At 45.1% G+C, this 24356-nt stretch overlaps 1 protein-coding gene across 1 annotated transcript in view; it reads left to right on the top strand.

Annotated features, from left to right (window-relative positions):
- The window catches only part of LOC115481952 (UPF0577 protein KIAA1324-like), a 125655-nt gene that overhangs the window by 84105 nt on the left and 17194 nt on the right, over nucleotides 1-24356 (top strand). The window contains exons 11-19 of the mRNA XM_030221444.1: nucleotides 260-350; nucleotides 3024-3129; nucleotides 3987-4124; nucleotides 9500-9763; nucleotides 17905-18078; nucleotides 20810-20990; nucleotides 21372-21468; nucleotides 21574-21675; nucleotides 23252-23378. Of these exons, the coding sequence (XP_030077304.1) occupies nucleotides 260-350; nucleotides 3024-3129; nucleotides 3987-4124; nucleotides 9500-9763; nucleotides 17905-18078; nucleotides 20810-20990; nucleotides 21372-21468; nucleotides 21574-21675; nucleotides 23252-23378 (1280 nt within the window). The remainder of the gene's footprint in view (nucleotides 1-259; nucleotides 351-3023; nucleotides 3130-3986; nucleotides 4125-9499; nucleotides 9764-17904; nucleotides 18079-20809; nucleotides 20991-21371; nucleotides 21469-21573; nucleotides 21676-23251; nucleotides 23379-24356) is intronic.

Here is a 24356-nt window from a genome sequence, read left to right as displayed (position 1 = left end):
ATTTTGTAAGAAAAGGTTATATATTGAATGTGATATTGATGTCTTATGTTCTGCCAGAAATAATTAAGAAAAGTGCTATATCCAAGTTTTATGCAAGTCTTGGTAACATGATCTAGTAAGGAAGAATAGTAATTCCCTAGTGTATAGTTAGGAGAATTGACTTCCAGTTTAGAGAAAACATGAAAGTTGTGCATGAACTGCACCAACATCTTGCTGTGTGTGAACAAAAAGGTTATTTTTGTCTGTAATTGTGTTTTAGGCTGGGAGGTGGCTGGAGACTATATTTACACTGTAGCTGGAGCCTCTGATAACGACTTCATGATTCTGACCTTGGCTGTCCCTGGATTTAGGTGAGAAAGGTGGTGTTGTTGAGAGAAGGAGACCATGTACCCTGCAAGTAGCCACATCAGACTCACTGGTGAAAGGAAGAATGGAGGCACCTCAAATTTTGCCAGCCATGCCTTTTCCCATGGTTTTGAAAAAGTGGGAGTAAGGCGGATCCTTCTTGAAGCTTGAAGGCCCTCTGGTGGACTATGGCAGAATTAATATCCTATCTCCGAAAATGCTTTTTTTTTTTTTGTACCTGCTTAGCCAGGAGAGACTGCAATACTCAATGCTGATTGCAGATGACTACATGGTATAGGTGACTCATAACTGTTGATGGTAGGGGACACAATTCAATAAGTTCACTCAGGTTATGAGCTACCTTTAATATCCTCCACTCATTTTGTCTCCAGTCTCCTCTCTAGACCTCCAGTCACTCTCCTTCCTCCCACAAACTCTTGTTCACTCTTTTCACTTCCCATGAACCCTCATTCACTCTTTCTGTCCCCACAAATTCCCTTTCTCCTTTCCCTTCCTTGGTGCTCCATTTCTTCTCTCTTACCAATTTTCGCTAACTCTCTTTTCATCTCATCCATTATGGACTGTTAGTCACTCCATTTTCTCCTCCCATTCAATTAACCCTCTTCCCCTGTAGTGAATTAACCCATTCAGTTTTTCCTCTTTCTCCTTCCCCAAATGAACTTCTTCCCCAGGCTGCTTTAAAGTAACCTGCCTTAAAAGAACCTGGACTAAGGGAAACCACCCCTCTTCACTCTCACCTCTTCTGTCTCACCTTCCCTCCAGCCCTTTTCACTGCTTCCCCTGCAGCAACCCTTGTTATGCTTATTCAGCAGCAATGAAGTATTTCTTGAGTAAGCACAACCTCTGGATGATGGTTGTCTTTGGAATGGCTTCCCATGGGGAACTGGAGTTGAGTTCCAGTGATTTCACTTCACTTTATTTGAACCTTCATGCTACATCAGTGTCCCAGTGTGCTATAGTTCTTCTGTGCTGGGCCAGTAAGTGTGAAGGAAGTTTGCAGTACTCATGTCCTTGTATTTTTTCTATGATGGGGCACAGCGTGCATGTAAGGGAAACTTGTACTACTTCCTGTGCTGTATCTTACTGTAGTGATGCAGTGTATGCATAAAAGAAGCTTGCACTGAACCTGCCCTTGTGTAATTTTTCTTTGTCAGAGCAGTAGATATGTTTGTGTGGATATGAAGAAATTTTGTGCTACTGCTGTGTGTGCTCTACCTATTTTGTCATTAAAAGGGCAATTCTATAAACTAGATGCTAATGTTTATGCATGTGTTGCATGCATAAATGTTTAGAATACTAGTATACACCCACATTTGTGCATATTAATGCCAATATTCCACCTAAGAGTTATTCTGTAATTATGTGCCTATCTTGCATCGTATGCATTTGTAAGGGGGAAGCATCCACGTGGATGGAGAATGGAGGAGATGTAGGCAGATACCTGCAGATACCTGCAAATTCATCACTCTGTAAATATGCAGATACTGTAAATAACGTGTAACTGCCATATTTAGGTACTTGCGCTTTCAGCAGCTCTGTGGCTGACATAAGTGTGGACACTTAGACGTTGGGTGCACTGATACCGGGTTATGCTAGTGTTCTATATCATAATCTAAGCATCTTGGTTCCATTATAAAATAGGCTCCTACTGCATGACCTCGGGGCGCCTAAATGGAGGCCCCCCCCCCCCCAGTTATGTAAGATATGTGTTTGGGCTGTGAAATGATATATTTCACAAGCACTACATTTGCTAAATTGGAAGATAACTTAAACTTGAGTCTTGGCATCAAAAATTGAAGATTATGGGGCTTATATTCAAAGTGAGACATTCAGCAGCACTAGCTGAATATCCGCTCTGACCAAAGTCTTAGAGACAATCCTTCTATCATTATGAAACCAGCAGACAAAGGTGGGGATAGAGTTATGAATCACACAGAATATGGGTGTGATTGTTTAGATGTCTCCAAGTATTACAGTTATTTAATAAACTTAACTTTAATTTCTTCTGGTTTGTTGCTTTATTGATTGGCTATGCTCTTGCACCATCATTTCGTATGCATCTTGCCAACTTAGATCAATGTGCACATAGTCCCTCACACAGTACTGGTGCTTGATTTGTCAGCTGTGCATAGTTTTCTAACAGACAACACTGGTTTAGTTGGGACATTATCATCTCTTTGTTACAAATGCAATTTGTGTACAAGGGCTAGTCAAGGTATCCCAAATCCTGGAGGTTTTCTATGCAGCAGCCATCACCTATAGACAGGCTGTTTAGGTATCACAAGATTGCCCATGGGTCTTCTGACATTGGTAGAAAAATCTTCACTATTTGCAGCTTATCTCGTCATTCGATGATATTGCTTGCAGTTATATCTTCCATAATTGGAATTGCATGCTCTTCAGAGATGGAGGAAGCATGCTCATTGTGGTCCTATCAGATAACTGATAACCTGCAAGTCCAGCACCACAATCAATAGTCACACAAGCAATCTATTCAGTAGAAATGGTGAAAATGAGATGGAAGGAAATGGAGAGAAAGAGTTCAAAACAATCAAGATTCACAATTGTCACAGTGCACATCTGCCACCAGCATTCAGAAATGTCCCATTGTTCTGTATATGAAGGAAGAACTCCTGATATTGTCTTCACTTCCACAGCCCTCCATCATCTGTTACCCAAGACTTGGAGAATAAAGAGATTGCAAGGATTACATTCGTGTTTGAGACCGTCTGCACTGTGAGCTGTGAACTGTACTTCATGACGGTATGTGGCAAGCTTATTATATTGTTTACCAAAACCCAGAGCAAGATCATAAGTAGGGTTCTGTTTTTAGGTTTTAACTGATAAACACCGATAATATGGCCTGTTGCATAAACATGATAAAAAGGTGTTTATTGAATAAACTCTTGTAAAACACCACTTCTCCTAGTATACTCTCACCCCTTCCCTTGCCTGCCTTGGTTCCTCCACTCTTGGAATATAATTAGCAGAATACTTTGGAGTGAAAGCTAGTATGTCAGGAAAAGATGAGGGAGTGAGAGAGATCAAGAAGGAAAGATGGAGGCTGGAAACAGCTATAAACCCACCTGGTTTGTTGTGACTGGTAGTTTGACTAAAGATAACCAAGAAACATTACTTGGTTATCTTGACCACTAAGTGGCTCACTGAAAACTGGGAAATTTTCAGTGAGCCTATTATACTCGCAGGCCTGCAAGTGGATTTTCAAAGTGATACTCTCCATGGAGTTTCCATTTTAAAAACTATGACAGGCCAATCCTAGCAGAAAGGAGGTGCAGAGGTTTCAAAATGGAATCTCCATGATTAATTTTTCTAGTCTTGCCTGTTCCCTCTAGTGAAAACTGTGGCGTGTCAATGGTGTGCATACGTTTACCCACAGAGAGCCAGGGCATTTTCAAAAGGGGCCTTCTCTGTAGAAGAATCCTAAGTTCATTTTTACTTTAAAACTAACTTCTTTAGTTGGGCCATAAGAATTGCTTCTTTGCACCCAGCAATTCATCTGATGGCTGAAACAAAAATGATCTGTTATAAATTATTTTATTCATTTCTATTTTCTTGGAATGACATGACTATGTTTTCATGTTCTTTATCATTTATTGTAGGGTATAAATTCCATGCCAAACTCTGTGGTGGAAAAGTGGATTGGCTCCAAGGGGAAGCAGTCTTACTCGTATGGCATTGAGAAGAATGCCACAATGACCTTCACATGGGCATTCCAGAGGGCAGCCTTTCGGGAAATGGTAAGTCCACAGTTATGAGTGAAAATATCTAGGAATTCTCAAAGGGAAAAAAACACAATACATCACAAATGGGGCTAGTCCCTGCAGTGAGGAATAGCTATGGTTAGCATTTGATGGATCTGCAATGAAATGTTTGTTTATTATTGAATTCTACCACCTTTTATAGTCAAACAACAAAGCAGTTCATAATTAATAATCAGAATAAGGAGAAAACGGAGAACTCCCCAAATGTAAGGTAGAACAGTAAGGACATGGAGAAAGACAAGATAAAGTATACATATGAGGTATCACATCATACGTTATATAATGAGTTTATCTTGTTGGGTAGACTGGATGGACTATCTGCTGTCATCTACTATGTTACGAAGAGCAGGGCAGTTTTTACTATTAGGCAGACTAGGCAGCTGCCTAAGGCAGAACCTCCTGGGGGTATGACAAAGAGCAGCAGCAATCAACAGAAAACAATAGATCCTTCCAGCCAAACAAAATCAACCACTAGCAAGCATTTTTATCCATTTATGTGAACAAATTACTTTTGGAAACTGCCCTCATTATGAACAGGAATATTTGAAATTGTGATGTCTAATTATCCCTTTAACAGAATCATTCTGGGAAGGGTGGTGTTGAGGCGATCATAATTTTGAGATTAATCAGCAAAATCTCAAGGAGGAGGGGTGGGGTTATAGACCTGAAAATATATTGAGGAGACACAAAACTAAAGGTGCCCCTGGCCTCTTTAAGGGTGCTCATGTCTTAATTATCCAGACAGATACTGTAACTCCACAGCACTCCAGCATCCACAAGATGACTCAGTTTTCCTGAATTTCAACTGTTTGCTGCAATGTAAGTAGAAATGATGGTTACAGCACATGAAAGTTGAAACCAGGAGTTTTGCTGCCCCTGGGGCAAGAGTCTTGCACTAGATATGTACAGTTGCCGATGAACTGATGGCTATGATAGAGAGATGGGTGTGGAGAGTCTGTAGAATGAGATGATTTATTGTAAAGGATGGTGCTTGAAAGTTGGGCTTGAGGAGAAAGGGAAATGTGGATGAGAATTGTCACAGTTCAAGAAGTGAACCCTTGGGCCACAGTCGGGAACCGACCGAGTCACTAGGCTAGGCACAGCACTAGGCAAGGCTTGGCAGAAGATACGGCAGGAAGGATTTTTACTGGAGACAAAGCGGGCAGGACTTGACCGAAGACAAGGCATACAGCTGGATGATGAAGACAAGGCAAGCAGGACAAGACAGATAATGCAGACAGGGCTGACAAGGCAGACAAGGCTAGAACTAGAACCAGACAAGGCAAAGCAAGGCAGGAACTAGGAACTGACAAGATGAGACTGGACAAGGCAGGACAAGGACTGGAACTCAGAGACGGCAGAACTGGAACTCGGAGAAAAAACAGGACTGGAACTCAGAGACAAGGCTGGATTGGATCTTGTCTCTGGAACTCAGAGACAAGGCAGGATTGGAGCTTGGAGACAAGGCAAGGCAGGACTCGACAGGAATACACAAGAGGAGACCAGAAAGGCCTTACTGCGAAGGTGAAGAAGGCGAGCCTGGGCCTTTCTTAAATACACCCAGGCCTGTGACGTCAACTCCCGGTGCCCCCAGACCGCAGTGTGGCAGGCAGGACTGTGAGGACTGTGGGGCCACCAGAGACGACCATACCAGAGGCTGAGTGAGGCAGCGAGGGCTTCAAGCGGGCTGAAGACATTCAGAACCCCGACCACCAAAGAACAAGGTGAGTCAGGGTGTGGGAGCAGAGCAGATCTGTGACACACACTAAACCCCGGATTCTATATAGTGAGTGGTACATGCAAATATAGTTGTATTTTGGATTTGTGCATGCAACTTAATTAGCTTAAGCCAATCAGCACAGATAATTGAATTTAACAAGCAATCATTGACACTAATTGGCATTAATTAGAATTTACACGCACAAATGTCTAAGCATATTCTACAAAGTGATGCGCATAAAATCTGAAAAGGGGGCATGGCCATGGGAGGGGCATGGGTAGGTCATAGGCATTCCTAGAATTTATGCACACTTTTATAGAATATGCCCGTTCCACGTGTAATTTAGGCATCTGTATTTACACAAGTTTTTCATTGGTGTAAATGGCCGCAACTAAATATAGTTGCGGAAAATGGGTGTTGGGTATAGTCTGTAAACTACCCCTAGATTTAGGCATATTCTATAAACTGTGTCTAAGGGGCAAAGTTATCAACATGGGCTATTGTTAAGATGTGCTATTTTACCACAGGTCCTATTTTATGCAACTATAGTACTTCTTAACAGTGACCCACTTTGATAACTTTCCCCCTAAGTAGAAAGTGACTGCAGTTATATGCTGAACTACTATGCAAACAATGTACTGCTGCAGTTACATATTAGAACTACAATACACACAATGCACTGTACACACATATTGGGCTGCAGAACAAAAGATTTGCCTATGGTGCCAAATGACCTTGCTCCAGCCCTGACTAAGAGGAACAGAGAATTATGTTTACATAATAAAATAGTGTGGCAAAACAGGAAATTCTCCTGCTTGTAAATTGTATAGCTATTTTCTATGATGTGCATTTCCCTTGTTTGGCCAGCAGGTGTTGTCAGTCCTTTGTTTGTAAAGTTGTTACAGAAGTGATAGTTTCTTCTTCCCACCTAAGCTGAGAAATAATCTGCACTGCTGTTGGTCAGAAGCCCCTCAGTGTTTATGATCTGGACTCTGATTGAATCTGCTGGGAATCTTTAGTCTCAGAGTAAGAATGTGGGAAGGTACAGACCTCTATACTGAGACTCTGTTCAAAGACTGTGAGCAGTTAATTTTTCTGAACTCCCCAGATACTACTCAGGTAGTTAATAAGTGTTTAGTTAGTTTAATATTGATTTCTGTTTAATTTACCTGTTATTGTCTGCTTATTACACCCTATTCATCCGTTCACTGTTCTAACTTATGATAATAAATCAATTCATTTATTAGCTCTGTTTGTCCTGGACTGACTAAGAATCCTGTTGGTTTGTGTTTTGGGTCTGTGGGTGCTTTCTAGGAACTGTGGGACCCCTGGGGGGACCCCTGGAAGTGTGGCCCCAGTGTCCTTAGAAACCACTGGGGAATTAAGTTGTGGCAAGCGTAACCCAGCAGGTTAGAGGAAAGGCATGCCAGAGTAGAGCACTTGCACAGGTGGTAGTGGGCCTGAACAGTGCTAGGACAGACTCTAGGTGGCCGCAAGGGAACCCCCAGAGGGTTGCTAGGCATTCTGTGACACGTGGAGGGGCATAATCGAATGGGGCGCCCAAGTTTTCACGAGGGCGTCCTCACAGGATGGCCCCGCGAAGGGGTGGGGAAACCCGTATTATCAAAACAAGATGGGCGTCCATCTTTTGTTTCGATAATACGGTCGTGGACGCCCAAATCTCAACATTTAGGTCGACCTTAGAGATGGTCGTCCCCGGTTTTCGGCCATAATGGAAACCAAGGACACCCATCTCAAAAACGACCAAATCCAAGCCCTTTGGTCATTGGAGGAGCCAGCATTCGTAGTGCACTGGTCCCCCTGACATGCCATGACACCAACCGGGCACCCTAGGGGGCACTGCAGTGGACTTCACAAATTGCTCCCAGGTGCATAGCTCCCTTATCTTGGGTGCTGAGCCCCCCCCAACCCCCCCAAACCCCACTCCCACCACTACCATAGCCCTAAGGGGTGAAGGGGGCATCTACATGTGGGTACAGTGGGTTTTGGGTGGGTTTTGGAGGGCTCGCATTTACCACCACAAGTGTAACAGGTAGGGGGGGGGATGAGCCTGGGTCTGCCTGTCTGAAGAGCACTGCACCCACTAAAACTGCTCCAGGGACCTGCATACTGCTGTCATGGAGCTGGGTATGAGATTTGAGGCTGGCAAAAAAAAATGTTTAAAGTTGGTTTTTTTTAGGGTGGGAGGGGGTTGGTGACCACTGGGGGAGCAAGGGGAGGTCATCTCTGATTCCCTCTGGTGGTCATCTGGTCAGTTCGGGCACCTTTTCACGACTTGGTCGCAAGAAAAAAATGGACCAAGTCGGCCAAGTGCTCGTCAGGAACACTCTTTTTTCCATTATCGGCTGAGGAAGCCCATCTTTTAATCTCGCCCCAGCCCTGCCTTCGCTACGGTGCCGATATGCCCCCGTGAACTTTGGTCATCCCCGCGACGGGAAGCAGTTGAGGGCGCTCAAAATTGGCTTTCGATTATGCCGATTTGGGCCACCCTGAGAGAAGGACGCCCATCTCCCAATTTGTGTCAGAAGGTGGGCGCCCTTCTCTTTTGAAAATAAGCCTGATAGTAACATAGTATATGTTTGGACAATGATTCTCAATGTAACAGCAGGTTTGGACAGTTTATCCTTTTGAGTCTCTGAGGATTATAACCTAACTTCAGTCCTCACCAGGAGATATTTTTATTGTTATGGATTGTCATTTGGTTATTTTTTATTTTATTTTTTTAAAGGTGACTCTAACATTTCCAAAATATTTTACCTGCTCTTTAGGTAGGTTATTTATATTTCTCCTTTTGTATTTGAGGACTACTTAGGACTCTTACAATGTGACAAGTGAACTGCTTGTCCTTATAGAAAATGAAATTACTGTTAGTAAGTTTTCTCTGAGCACAGCAGTTCATCCACCACATACCCACCGTCTTCTGCTTTTGAAGATAAGTTAATTAGCTTAACAGCAGCATTAAGGTGAGTTGGAGGTGTGCAACTGTACAGGAACTATTGTACATGCTCAAAAGAACTGAAGAAGTTTTGGGAAGATTCTAGAAAAAGGTGCTCAATTTGATACCATCAGGACGACATTACCCAATTGTGTCACTGGTGAACTGCTGTCCTCGGAGAACAGCTGTTTTGGTTAAAATAGCTTTTTCCGGTGATGCAACAAATCTATGGTGATCTCCTTGAGAAGGAATCACTAACCTCCTGGAACTAGGTCTCAAAGCCAAACTAACAGAAACATGGAAGAAGGTGGCGTTTTCACCTGTAGGACCAACTTTGTAGAATTCTCTGACAAATGGTCATAAGGGCATGGACTAGTTTCATATATAGACTTCTGAGGCCTGGCTTTTTGGATAGGTCTTTCACTGATTCCTTGGATTAGGACCCTAGGTTTTAACCTAATCCAGATTTCAAAGTTATAAGGTTATTGATGTTTCCCTGTGATGTGATGTTGCTAGTGACTGGTATGTCTGTCAATTGTGATTTTACATATTTTATTGTACATTATTGTATATAATGCAAATGCCTGGAGCCTATATCACGGTGAGGAAAAATCAAAGTATTAAGTAAACTGTTCTTGTTGTCACATACCTGACATGAAAATATTTTTCTTTTAGGGGAGAAAATACAATAATGATGTTGCAAAAATCTATTCTATCAATGTGACAAATGTCATGGATGGTGTGGCCTCTTACTGCCGACCTTGTGCCCTTGAATCTTCCGACTCGGGCTCTTCATGTACTTCCTGCCCGCCTGGATACTACATAGAAAAGTCTACCAGCACTTGCTACCCATGCTCTCCTGACACCTACCTGAGAGCCCATCAACCATATGGCAAGCAGGCTTGCATCTCTTGTGGTCCAGGCACTAGAAGCAATGAGGTACTTTCTACACTGTTTCAAAGCAACATGGGTATGGAAACATCAATTCTCAGTTAAACTAAAAACTGTATAGGGGACTATTAGCATTATCAGAGCAATGAGGGAAGCTGATCCAGCAGTGAAGTCTTTCTTCTTGTCTCAGCTGAGATGACCAGGGGGTTATTTTTTACCTTTGGAAGAGGGAGATTGGCTACCCCTTGTTTCTTTTATTGGGAGGGAGGACACAGAATTGTTTTTTTGAAACTTTATTTTTATTGATATCCCCACCATTCAGTACAATGCCAACTAGATCAAATGTATCATATTCCACCAAACCATGCTACTTGGGTAAATGCTGCTGATCAGAGCCATCCATGGATTTTCAGTGGCATTATCCAGATAGTGTCACTTTAAATCACTACAGGCCACCCAGGCACTATTCATATAGGGGTCCTTTTACTAAGGTGTGCTGAAAAATAGCCTGCGGTAGTGTAAGCACGTGTTTTGGGCGTGCGCAGATCCATTTTCAGCGCGCCTGCAAAAAATGCCTTTTTAAAATTTTTGCTGAAAATGGATGTACGGCAAAATCAAAATTTGCAACTGTCCATTTTAGGTTTAAGACCTTACCACCAGCCATTGACCTAGTCGTAAAGTCTCACATGGTAACCGGGCGGTAATGACCTATGCTCGTCAAATGCCACTTGGCGCATGTAGTGGACGTGCGCCAGAAAATAAAAATTATTTTTCGGTCGTACGTATTGGACGTGCACCAAAAATGAAATTGCTGCAAGAGCTATGTGGTAGCTGGGCGGTAACTCCATTTTGGCGTACATTGGGAGCACGTAGACGCTTACACGGCATAGTAAAAGGGCCTCTTAGTGCCTGGCTGAGCTGGAAGTGAAGCCTGGGTGAAGCTGGAGTTTATTTGAAGGCCAGCAATACTCAGCACTGGTCACAGGCGTAGTTTACTTGCTTTATGATAATGGGGGAGGGGCAGGTGTAAATCCCAAGGCTGATATTGCCATTTCCTTTCTGAAACCTAAAGAAATAATTGACTAAAATGAGTCAGTTCTCTTAACTGCTCAGGGGAGGGGGTTTTAAGATATTGACCAGTGGCGTACCAAGGGGGGGGTGGTGGGGACGGTCCGCCCCGGGTGTCAACGGGTGGGGGGGGGGGTGCTCTGCTGGCGAGTCCAGCTCCATCCATCCGGCAGCTGCGTGGTGCGGCGCCTCGCTTCTGCACTGCTGTAAAAGAAGAAAATCGCCTCGTCGGCCCTTCCCTTACTCTCTCTGTCCCGCCCACGAGGAAATAGGACGTTACATCAGAGAGCGGGACAAAGAGAGTAAGGGAAGGGCCGACGAGGCGATTTTCTTCTTTTACAGCAGCGCAGAGTCCACGGAGCTGGTAAGACAGGTGGGGACTGGGACTGGGGGGTGCCGTGTCGCCTGGGTCGGGGGGGGGTGCCGTGTTGCCCTGCAGCTGGGGGGGGGGGGGATGCACGCAGCAGTGATCCGCCTCGGGTGGAAGTGAACCACAGAATGCCACTGATATTGACCTAGTATCATATTTGAAGCCTGTAAACTCTTACTAAATAGATAAGGTTGTAGAGCCAGTGGCATAGGAAGGGGGGGCGGTGGGGCGGTCCACCCCGAGTGCACGCCGCTGAGGGGGTGTCGGCTCCGCTGGTTCCCTGCTCTCTCTGCCCCGGAACAGGTTACTTCCTGCTCCGGGGCAAAGAGAGCAGGGAACCAGCGGAGCCGACGGAGCTCCCAGCGACATGCACTCTGTGTGGTTCGGCCCTCCCGCCTATCCTTTGCCGCTTTCCCTCGTCACCTGCCCTCGTAAGTACGCGTGCTGGGGGGGGGTGCTCTCCGGAGGAGAGAGGGTGCACTGCGGTGACCCGCCCCGGGTGTCAGCTGCCCTTGCTACGGCACTGTGTAGAGCATAGTGGTTCCTAAACTGTGAATTGTGACCTCAAATGGGTTCACCAAATGTTCATTTGGGATTGTGACCACAGCCATAGGCGCCGACTCCGTGGGTGCTGTGGGTGCTCAAGCACCCCCAATAATTTGGCAGTGGCACGTGACGACGGTGACGTGACTGCTCCCTCCCTGCACTGTCCGTTCCGACTCCTGACTCCTTGCCCTGCTGGCTGCACCGCTGTCTGTGCTGTCTGTCATAGGCGCCCCGTATAAGAGGCTTGGGGAGGCTAAGCCTCCCCAGCCTGCCACTGCCCCGCCCCGCCGCCGCCATACCTTTAAATATTATAGTTTTGCTGGAGTCGCGGGCAGCCGGCATTGAAGACATCGGCAGGCTTACGCCGGTTCCAGCAGCCTTCCCTTCCCTCGTTGCAAGTCGGATGATGGCTCCGCCCTCTTCTGATGTATTTCCTGTATCTACGAGGGCGGAGCCATCATCCGACTTGCAACGAGGGAAGGGAAGGCTGCTGGAACCGGCGTAAGCCTGCCAATGTCTTCAATGCCGGCTGCCCGCAACTCCAGCAAAACTATAATATTTAAAGGTGCGGGGGGGGGGGGGGCAGGAAGGAAACAGGGCAGACGGGAGAGGAGAGGAGGGTTGCTGCACATGGTGGAAGAAGGGGAGAGGAGGGTTGCTGGATGGAGGGAAGGGGAGAGGAGGGTTGCTGGACATGGTGGAAGAAGGGGAGAGAAGAGGGCAAGGGAGAGGAGGGTTGCTGGATGGAGGGAAGGGGAGAGGAGGGTTGCTGGACATGGTGGAAGAAGGGGAGAGGAGGGTTGCTGGATGGAGGGAAGGGGAGAGGAGGGTTGCTGGACATGGTGGAAGAAGGGGAGAGGAGGGTTGCTGGATGGAGGGAAGGGGAGAGGAGGGTTGCTGAACATGGTGGAAGAAGGGGAGAGGAGAGGGTAGGGGAGAGGAGGGTTGCTGGATGGAGGGAAGGGGAGAGGAGGGTTGCTGCACATGGTGGAAGAAGGGGAGAGGAGGGTTGCTGGATGGAGGGAAGGGGAGAGGAGGGTTGCTGGACATGGTGGAAGAAGGGGAGAGGAGGGTTGCTGGATGGAGGGAAGGGGAGAGGAGGGTTGCTGGACATGGTGGAAGAAGGGGAGAGGAGGGTTGCTGGATGAAGGGAAGGGGAGAGGAGGGTTGCTGGACATAGTGGAAGAAGGTGGAAGAAGGGGAGAGGAGGGTTGCTGGATGGAGGGAAGGGGAGAGGAGGGTTGCTGAACATGGTGGAAGAAGGGGAGAGGAGAGGGTAGGGGAGAGGAGGGTTGCTGGATGGAGGGAAGGGGAGAGGAGGGTTGCTGCACATGGTGGAAGAAGGGGAGAGGAGGGTTGCTGGATGGAGGGAAGGGGAGAGGAGGGTTGCTGGACATGGTGGAAGAAGGGGAGAGGAGGGTTGCTTAATGAAGGGAAGGGGAGAGGAGGGTTGCTGGACATGGTGGAAGAAGGGGAGAGGAGGGTTGCTGGATGAAGGGAAGGGGAGAGGAGGGTTGCTGGACATAGTGGAAGAAGGGGAGAGGAGGGTTGCTGGACATGGTGGAAGAAGGGGAGAGGAGAGGGCAGGGGAGAGGAGGTTTGCTGGACATGGAGGGGGAAGGAGGAGTGAGGAAGGAGATGAGATAACAGAAAAGGAAGAGAGTAGAAAAACTGCACATGGATGAAGAAAATAGGCAAAAGCTGGATCCACTGGACAGTCAAGTTTGCGGAGGACCCAGCTTTTACTTATGGATGTAGGACAAGAAATGAAGAAGAAAGGCGGAAAGTAAACAAATAAATGGAAAGGAAGTCCTGGAAACGGAGTTAAGAGGACAGATAGCAGCAGAATCGGATACTGGGCCAGTACAATCAGAAAAACAGTCACCAGACAACAAAGGTAGAAAAGATCATTTTATTTTCATTATAGTGTTTGGAATATGTCCACTTTGAGAATCAGGTGTTCAACATTAAAAGTTGATTTACTTATTTATGACATTTTATCCCACATTAAACATGAATTAGGATGTTTTGTGGCTCTACATGAGAATTGTGATATTATGATCCCTTGTTTCAATATTGTTGACGGTCTGCATTTTCCGTATGGGTGGTATATTGGTGTATAAGGTTCTGCCCAGTGTAATATTTATGGTACAGTAAGGTTCAGAGTGTGTTTTTGCACAAAGTTGTGCATAGTGTTTTGCAGTTGAGCGATTGTGGTTAGTATATGCTTTGAGCAACCACTTTATTCTTTGACATATGATACATAGCTAATATCTAAATTTAATAAAAGGTATTAATTGTGACATTTATTTTTTTTTTTCTGTGTGTGATCAGACAATTATGGATTTAAGCCCCACCCCTGGCCACACCCCTAACCCCGCCCCCTTTAGCCTCCCCAAACAGTTGGGCCACTGACCGCCTATGCTGTCCGTCCACCCACTCACTCCGCCTCCTACCTGGCTCCTTCCTTCAGTGATCCGGACTGACTCTCCGTGTGCCTTCGTTCGCCATCGGAAGCTTTCCCTCTGGCTCTGCTCTTTCCGGTTCCGCATAGGCGGGATGATCAATCAATCATCACCATGCTGCAACAGAGAGGCAGAGCACAGAGGAGCTTCTGGTCCCGAAGCTGAGCCACCGTCGCGAAGCCGAAGAAGCCCGAACTTAGGCAGTGGTGGGGTGGGCCGGTGGCACCGCGCGTGATGGCGTGATCATGTCCTTGGTCCTCCTGTCCTGTCTCTCCCGAGTCCCGGGCCGGCTCCCGCTCCCGCTCCAGTCCCTGATGCTCCCTGCCATGGCCCGCCCTGCACAGCTTCATTGTTCAACTTCCTGTCCCGCACAGGCGGGAATCGCGGGATGCTGCAGCCTGCAGACAGCAGAGGGAGAGCTCGGGAGCACGAAGGCAGCTGCTGTGTGGTCAGTGGTGTGCTTACTAGCGGTCCGGATTGAAGGTCTGAGACTAAGAGTGAGCCAGAGAGGACGAGGTACAGGGAAAGGTTATTTATTTAGGTGTGTAGACATATAAATCTGCATTACAGTGTGTTAAGCCTAAAGCTTAATGTAGTTCAGTAGAAGGGCCCCCTATTCTAATTAGCTTGTACAAAGGTGGTTATTGGTGAATTTATTATAAAAGAATAATAGTATGTTTGCTGATTCATAATCCAGTGTGAGCATTTGAACCCAATAATTTCACAGAACCCATATCCCTGTGGTGCTGGTGAGGCTGGAAATCGCAGTGCTTTCTCAGGAGGGAGCCTGGAACTGGGAGGGATGGAGGGGGGGGGGGGCTGGAATGTGGGGGGAGGGGGGAGGAGAGGGGGCGGGGGTGCGGTGGGGAATGCACCACCTGTAAAAAAAAATTTCAGCACGCCCAATCATTTTGAAAAGTTGGCTCCTATGACCACAGCTATAAAAGAAAAATAAACCCTAGAGATTGGCATCATCAGCCTCACAACTGATGAGATGCTATAACTTGGCCTGTATGGGGGACTTGAGCATCATCATCAATCGACTCTACAAGTTGGACTAAAGCAGAGGCATAGGAGAAAAAGTAAGACAAAGGCCATGTGGTAAATAGGTGTTAACAGCTGCAGAAAAGTTTGGGAAGTGCCGATACAGCATATTCTAGGCCTATAAACCCTTTCTGAAGGATATCCCTTCCTCTGCTGCCTCTATGGCATTTGATGCATGTGTCTGATCACCCACAGATGTAAAATTATGGTGGCATAGAATCCACCTAACACTTCAATATCAGCCAAGAAGTCAAAGAGTTAAACGTTTACTTGTCCTTATGTGGGGAAAAAACTTGGTACAGAGAGTGAATGTATTACTATGACATACTTGTGTTTTATGTACTGGTGGCAGACTTGGATAGACCAACAAAACAGCTCTGATGAGCCCTCTTTAAGCACATGGACTTGGCTTTCAGTGCTTATAACTCACATTCTTGTTTCTTGTGGTATATTGGCAATGCACAGATTACTAGTAAGTATGCAATATATCCCAGCTAAGTCTTTGAAATTTATCCCTAATTACTATAACATTGATAGAGACTGATACACATCATGTGGAGGGGCATAATCGAACAGGGTGCCCAAGTTTTCCTGGGGCCGTCCTCGCCGTCCTCGCGACTTTTGCTCATATTATAGAGAAAGAAACGACAAGTTTTAGCAGTCTGTTGAATATGTGCAGAGAAGGAGAGGGAGGAGTCGAAGATGACCCCAAGGTTATGAGCTGATGAGACAGGAAGGATGAGAGTGTTATCCACAGAAATAGAGAATGGGGGACGAGGAGAGGTTGGTTTAGGGGAAAGATGAGAAGCTCAGTCTTGGTCATGTTTAGTTTCAGATGGCGCTGAGACATCCAGGCAGCAATGTCAGACAGGCAGGCTGATACTTTGGCCTGGATTTCGGCTGAGATTTCTGGTGTGGAGAGGTAGATCTGGGAGTCATCAGCGTAAAGATGATAAGCCTCCGACACGCCCCCGGGAACTTTGGTCGTCCCCACGATGGGAAGTAGTTGGGGACGCCCAAAATTGGCTTTCGATTATGCCAATTTGGGCGATTCTGAGCAGGGCCGTGCCTAGGGTCTCTGGTGCCCCCCTGCAGACTATCAGTTGGCGCCCCCACCCACCCCCCGTGTGGCACAAGATGCAAAGGAAATAGGAGCTGAAAGATGGAGTGCATCTTTGTGGAATTGCTGAACAAATAGAGGGTTTACAACCACTTAGCTTTTCGTGCTTCCATGTTCACGAAATTAGTAATTAAATCTTTGATATCTAACTGGGCACATATATCATTCTCAATAGCAATCATGGCAAGGCTTACAAGCCTTTCTTGCGAGATACTTGATGGCAAATAATCCTATATAATAATTCTCACCTCCAACAGGATGTGCCTGGGATTGTGCCTCCCTCGGAGGTGGTCTGCTAGGCAGGCACACACTGACGTCAGTGACAGCTGATACCAAAGCAAGGGGAGGAGTAGGGCATTTTTTACTAGTTTTTTTATGATTTTTAACCGTGAAAATGATTGCTCACCACTTGCCACACTGACAGGAATTGCCAGCAATATTCTTAGAAACAAATTGCTATACATTGCAAAATAAGATAGCAGATGTAAATTCTCAAAGTGGACATATTCCAAACACTAAAATGAAAATAAAATGATTTTTCTCTACCTTTGTTGTCTGGTGACTTTCTTTTTCTGATCATTGATAAGTCTCTGACTCTAAAGTTTAGCAATTTCATTAAAGCAAAATATATTTTCACATATCACAGACTCTTCCTATCCAAGGAGAATGTTTTATATAAAAACAAACACCAAAAAAAAAAAACAATCAGATTTTCACTTACCAGCTCTTCTACACTTTCAGCTAAACTTCCTCTGAAACTACTGTTGGAACCATCAGCCAATGAAATGGCTTTTAGCTGTAGATATCCGGTTACCTGATAATTATGCAAACATCATTGCAGTCATGCCCTCCTCTTGGTGTACAAGCTCAGAGGAAAACAAAAACAAAAACTTTGAACCACTTACAGATTTTAACAATTACACTATTTAGTTTTTATTTCTCCCCAGTCTCACTTGCACACCTCCCTCCAAACCTGGCTGTTCTCTTTAATTTGAATGTTGTTCAAGCTCACCCTGAATGAGGAGTTGTCCCACACCAAAGACATAAATAGCACTGGTTGTATTCTTTCAAACAAGTTCAGCAGAGCCTTCCTGCCTCAGTGAGCACTGCAGTTGAAAAGGGGAGGGCAGGGGAGAGAGGAGAATCACAGCTTCAGGTAAAACATTTTGCAAGTGAGCTGACCTCAGGAAACAGTAGGCACCCTCCAGAGGTCGGTGCCCTCCTGTGGTGCTTACCCCGCTTACCGTGTTGGCACGGCCCTGATCCTGAGAGAAGGACGCCCATCTCCCGATTTGTGTCGAAAGATGGGCACCCTTCTCTTTCGAAAATAAGCCTGAAAGTGTCCCATTGGCCTTCTCTAGGTTCTTCAAAAAGTATTTTTTTACTTTAACAGCATCAACCAGCAAGTATTTCTCACCACGCTGTGATTTCCAGATACAGAGACCTTGTCGTTTCCATCCTCTACACTTAAAATATAACTGCCACTACCACCTAGGTTTGGGGAAAGTGTTAGGAAATTATCATTCATTGAGTACATGTCAGAATAGCATAGACATGTTGAACCTTCTTTTCTCAGGGTAATTCAATCTGCTACAATGACTGTCGGTTCTCGTACAGCAAGGATGGAAGGGATTTACGGTATGACTTCTCCACTCTAGCAAACAGCACCACATTTACCAGCAAGCCAAGCTTCACATCCAAAGGGCTGAAATACTTCCATCAGTTCAGCATTGCTTTTTGTGGAAATCAGGTGAGTTTTGGGTCCTACTTTTGGGCATGAAGGAATTCAAATTCAAACCTAGCCTTCTGCACTCCAGTTCAGCTTGTATAGCATACTGCAGTTCAAGGCAGTAGAGAAACCATGTTCTGTTGCAATATCAACAGTGCCTTGACAGGAGCCCTTTTTCTTATTCTGTTGTGAGAGTGGGAGATTATTCCTAGTGGCCTGTCTTTCTCTGGCTGGGTAAGGTAAAGGGCACCTGGTGGGGCTTGATCTATAAAAATGGTCTAAAACTAAACCCAACAAAGACAATAAATTTGTGAGGGGAGATTGAAACGTTGAGTCTCCTATGGTTAATCTGATATTCGCAGGAGTCAGTGTTCCAATTATGTTTGGAACCCCGGATCTGGAGAGCAGTTCTGGACTCCAGACTAAATATGGAGTCACAAGTTACAAAGTTAGTAAAGAAAATTTAGTTCGATTTGAAATTAGTCCACCACATTAAATCATATTTCAGTTCTGGACATATACATTTAGTAGTCCAAGCCACCAGATTGATTAATATCAAATTGTGAGGTCTTCCAGAAAGACAAATACAGAGATTGCAAGTTCTTTGGAACGTGGCAACCAAGCTGATTTTGGGAGGGAATAGACAAGACTACACAATACTTGATCAAAGTGCATTGGTTTCTGATTAGATCATGAATCCTGTTTAAGCTTCTGACTCTTACATTCAAGAATTTTGTTTGGTTTAGCCCTGAATATTTGAGTCAATATATTACAGAATATGTGCCAAGATGACAACTACATTCTGTAGAGGAGATTCGTTTATAGATTCCTAATGTCTTGAAAATTGGATTGTGGGAAACTTATCATAAAATTACTAGGGGAAGGGGTCTGTTTACAGATCTCATCTATTAACAGCACTGTTAACTCATAAAGGATCTTTTATTAAAATGCATTAGATTTTGCAGTTAACCATGGTTTAACACAGGAAATTACTGGGAGGGAGCTGCAAATCTAATGTAGCAACTATTGTTGGCATTTCGTGCATTTTGTTTCACAGATCCCACATTAAAATGCATAATTGAAGAGCATAAATTTAGACTCCTAAATCTAGGTAAATGAATGGCAGGCCTAAACTGATAATCATAACTTTTCAGCTCCTAAATAAAAGATGAATTATTAGCTGAATGTTTAGGCTCCTAGGCAGTGGTGTTCCTGGGTTGGCTGCCACCAGGGGCGGATTGCTACTGCGCCCCCCTGGTGCATCACCCGCCCCGCGAATCACGACACCCCCCCCCCCCCAGTGCATCACCCCCCCCAGTGCCCCCCCCCCAGAACATTGCTCTTACCTCCTGGGGTTGCAGGGAGCAGTCGTGCAACTGTCAGCTCCACCAGTTCCCTGCCCTGGAACAGGAAGTAATGTCAGAGGGAGCAGAGAACAAGCGGAGCCAACAGCCACACAGCTGCTCCCTGCACCCCCTTGCAGCGTGCACCCGGGACGGATTGCCACCACCACCCCGCCCTTGGTACACCACTGCTTCTAGGTTTGGCTGAGCACAAATTTAAGAGCATAATTCAGAAGCATAATTCAAGAGCATAAATTCTAAATCTAGGCAAATGAACGGCAGGCCTAAACTGGTATTCAGAATTTTTCAGCTGCTGAATAAAGATGAATTATTAGCTGAATGTTTAGACTCCTAGGTTTGGCTGAAAATCGGGCATAAATTTAAGATCATAATTTAGGAACATAATTTAGGAGCTCAGGGGTATATTATATAAAAAGCACCAAAAAGATCGGCACAAGAAAACTCCGCTTAAGTGGTAGTCTATAAGCCACATCTAAAGTTCAGTGTGGTTTATAGAATACATGCTGAAGTGGAAAGTCATGCATGAATTTAGGTGTGGCAATCTGCACCAACAAAATCGTGGTGCAAATATCCGTGCCTAAATTTACACACAGAGCACCATTATTCTGTTGTTACATGTGTAACTTGAAGACATGCACGCCCATGGTCCACCCATTTTCACACCCCCTGTTTTGGACCGCACATAAATTATGCATGTTGGTCCCAATTAAATCTAATTAGTGCCAATAATTGCTTGCTAGAAAGCCAATTATTGGCACTAGGGGCCCTTTTACTAAAGCACGGCAAGTCCATTGCGGGCTTGCTGTATGCCAATCTGGAACTACTGCTGGGTTACCACAAGAGCCTGGAGGTAGTGCCCACCCCCATCGTGCGCCATTTCTGATGCTACAGTAATTTTCCAATTTTTGTAGCACGGGAACATAAATGGCGGTAATTGGGTAGTGCCATATGCTGACCAGTTACTGCTGGGTTAGACTGGGAACCCTTACCGTCAATGAGTGGTGGTAAGGGCTCCCCACTGAAATGGCCATGCTGTAAGTGGTTCACTTACCACACAGCTATTTCTTTTTGCCAAAAATGAACAGCCTTATACCTGTTGCAGTAAAAGGGAGCCTCAGCACGCTTCAAAACCATGCACTGACGATAGCACAGGCCCCCTTTTACTGCAACTTAGTAACAGGGCCCCAGAATTAGGGGGTCGGTTTGTTTTTTGGTATTGATTTTTTCTTTCTTTTTTTTTTCTTTTGAATATTGAAATCTGAGTACCTAATTGTCACACTGTGACTTGTAGCAGTGTCGGAACACTTCCAAGATCAAACCTCTTACAGAACTCTTACAGTCCAAGTCTATAGTTATGTGGAACCCACTGGTACTCTGTTTTATGGCAGGGGAAGAAATTAGCAATCTGTGTGGACAATGTTACAGACTTACGAAGTCCGAATGAAGCATCTGTGTTTTCAAAATCTGTTACGTCCTATGGGTGCCAGTCCATCCTCCTGCTTTCTGATATGATGGGCTATAAATCAGCAGTGTTATCCCAGCCTATAAGCCTGGCTGATCACCTCATAGGTGAGTACAGTGGTCAGGAATCGTGAGTAGTAATAAAAATGTCACACTTATCTATAGAAAGAATACAAAGCTTCTGGCTTCAAAAATATTATTTGGCTCTGATTTGAATACTACCATGTTTCTCATAAGAAGAATATTTGTCTTCAGAAGAAATGAAAGGTTCCAAAGGATCTCAAGGTTGTGCTGGAGATTTTTGAGAAGTTTTGCTTGTGATCTGCTGACCTTGCAGAGCTCTCAGTAAAGGTTCTCATTAAATGTATGGGACAAACATACTGTTGATTTCAGCCAACAATAGAGACCTGGAGAATGCTGCAGGTATTCACAGTTACAGCTGGGCAGCTGGTGTGCTTGCTTAACCTCTTGACTTTGCTGTACCCTTAGGAGTGACAACGGATTTAACATTGGACAATATCACCAGTCCTGCTGACCTTTTTCCCTTGGAGAATGTAGGCCTGCCTGATCTCATCTTTTTTTATAGGTAAATCATAGTGATTAGGTCATTTGACCCTTTGCTGTACCTGATTGACTCATTTGACCTAGCAGCTCATGTGTAGCTCACACTGTACTATGTATTTGTCCACAGGTCAAAAGAAGTGACACAGTCATGCAGTTCTGGGAGAGCCACTTCCATAAGGTTACGATGTGATCTGTCCAAGGTTGGCTCTGGGAAGATCTCTGTGTCAGAGTAAGCAGAGGGCTGACGAGTTACTGGTACCCAGCATAACCTATCGCTTCATGCAGCTGCTGAAAGGAAACTACTGTAGTTTGAGCAGAAATTATCCAAGATACTTTTATCAGAGCGTTTTAGAAAGAGGCATAAAGAGTATGGAACCAATATTTAACTGTGGCAGTTAGCAGTTAATTAAAATAGCAACTGCTGCTGTTAAAATGAAATTGGATATTCATATGCCAGTACCCTGTACTGGCCAATGAGGAAGACCTGGTTTCAGCGCTGACCCCGAAGTGATATCTGGTTAGCAGCCACTAGCCGCATACAGTTTGGACAGCTTTTATGCTATCCTATCCTTATCTGGTTTGCTTTCGAGTTAATGGTCTGAAATATGGCTGCTAACCAGATAACCTCCAGCTTCACTCAAGCTCTGCCCGTGGACTACCTGGCATCATCTGAGGTGGCAGAGAACATGTGCACTGGCACCTATCCGATTAGTGTTTTTATTTATTTTTTTATTGCACTTGTATCCCACCATTTTCCCACCTATTTGCAGGCTCAATGTGGCTTACAAAGAACTGTTATGGCATCGCCATTCCAGGGTAGAAGATACAGTGAGATCGACATAGAAGAACTAAGCAGACAGTTATAGAAAGGCGTCAATCAGAGTACGGTGGAGAGGTGGGGTGTTATAGTTAAGCTATGGATTCTCATGATAGGCTTTGTTGAAGAGAGAGGTTTTCAGAGATTTGCGAAAGTTAGTGATTTCGTTAATTGTTTTCAGATTTGTTGGTAGTGCATTCCACAGCTGCGTGCTCATGTAGGAAAAGCTGGTAGCATGTGTTAGTTGAATATCATCTCAGCGGCACTTATCTTGTTAAAAGCACCAACAAACCAGATAGATTCCCTTTGAATAATGTTGTTTTCTTGTGAAAACTACCTATTTTCTCTGATGTTTTATCATGGAAGTTTGAACTGTGCACTTCAGGCAGGATGGGTAGAGGTGTAATATGCTGATTAGAACACAGTGTTGAGGGTGAGCTAGTGGCTCAACCATGACACTGCCTCTCGGTCTATCACTTTATCACTAAAGCTGGCTAATATTATTGTTCTTCATATTGGGATTATTGGGCCCAGTATTCAGACAGCAGCAATTAGTGGCCCTTTTACTAAACAGTTGGTGTGCAGCAACAGGCTTCCCACACGCCAAACCGGAACTACCCCCAGCCTAATGCAGTCACCGGCAGTAATTCCGCTCCCAGTGCGCACCATTTCCGGTGCTACAGAAAATCACGTCTGATTTTCTAGCACAGGGGTTACCCAGTGGTAATCAGACAGTGCCGCGTACTGCATGGTTACCGCCAGGTTAACATGGGAGCCCGTACCACCACCCGTACCCCCCAAAATGGCCACACAGCAAGTGCAAACTTACTGCATGGCCATTTCATTTTTTGGCCTTTTTTTTACATACTGCGGTAAAAAGGGCTTTGGCACGCAGCAAAAACAGCCGCCAGCGCAGGGCCCCTTTTACCCATACTTGCAGCAGGTAGATTGTTAACAATCTAACACTATATCATGTTTCCTCTCGCAGGAAGTGCCCTGAAGGAACCTGTGATGGCTGCACATTCCACTTCTTGTGGGAGACAGCAGAAGCTTGCCCTCTGTGCTCCGATGATGATTATCACACTATTGTTAGCGCCTGTGTTCACGGAATTCAGGTACTTGAGCAGCACTCACAGTTTCACAGTCCTTTCTAACTCATTCTCTCTGTCTGATATTACTAATTACTTTGTACTGCTCTTATTTGAAAAAAAAACAAAAAACAACACATGTTGAAATAAGTGCACTAAAAATGAGACTCATTGTAACCTCAATCTCAATATAACCTTTCCGCAATAGGGAGTAAACTTTGCAAAACCTTATTCTTAGGTCAATGCCAATATTTCAAAATGTTTGGTGTGCAAATTACCCTCCCTGAACAGAATGAAGGATCTTGCTCAGCACTCACCTGTGCCCACAGAGATGGCTCCAAATGAAGAGGTGAACGCTCTATTGAAGTGACCTGCTTATATTCCAACGAGTATGATACAGAAGACTAATGGAGTCAGCAGCCACTGCCTCTTCCCCTGCTAGGCTTTTTCAGGTGCCACCTCTTCCTCCATTCAGACCATGGTGGGAACCATTGATCCAGGCCCTCCTGGAAGCTGACAATTTTTCTCTCAACTGAGATCTGACTTCTCTGCCAGGCCCTCTGGAAACTACTATCCATAGCCCCTTCTGAGCACCAGTGAAAAACCATTGCACCCCCATCTCTGACAAGCTCACTTGGAAAATGTCACTTCTCTCCTCACATAGATCTGGGTGGGAAGCCAATGAATACGGTTTGTTTCTCATTGAGATCAAACAAGATCTAAAAACATGCACTGCCAATACATAGAAAATGACAGCAGAAAAGAACCATATGGCTTATCCAGTCTGCCCATCGAAACAATCTGCTATGTCTTCCTCTCCCTAAGAGATCCCATGTTCTTGTCCCATGCTTTCCTGAATTCAGATACAGCCTCCATCATCTCTACCAGGAGACCTTTCCATGCATCCACCACCCTTTCCATATAGAAGTATTTCCTTAGGTTACTCCAGAATCTGTCCCCTTTTAACTTCATCCTACACCCAGAGCTGTCTTTCAATTGAATAAT

Source organism: Microcaecilia unicolor, chromosome 12 (assembly GCF_901765095.1).
Source record: "Microcaecilia unicolor chromosome 12, aMicUni1.1, whole genome shotgun sequence".
Classification (NCBI taxonomy): Eukaryota; Metazoa; Chordata; class Amphibia; order Gymnophiona; family Siphonopidae; genus Microcaecilia; species Microcaecilia unicolor.
The sequence above is the reverse complement of the archived record's forward strand: the minus strand, read 5'-3'. Positions and strand labels throughout refer to the sequence as shown.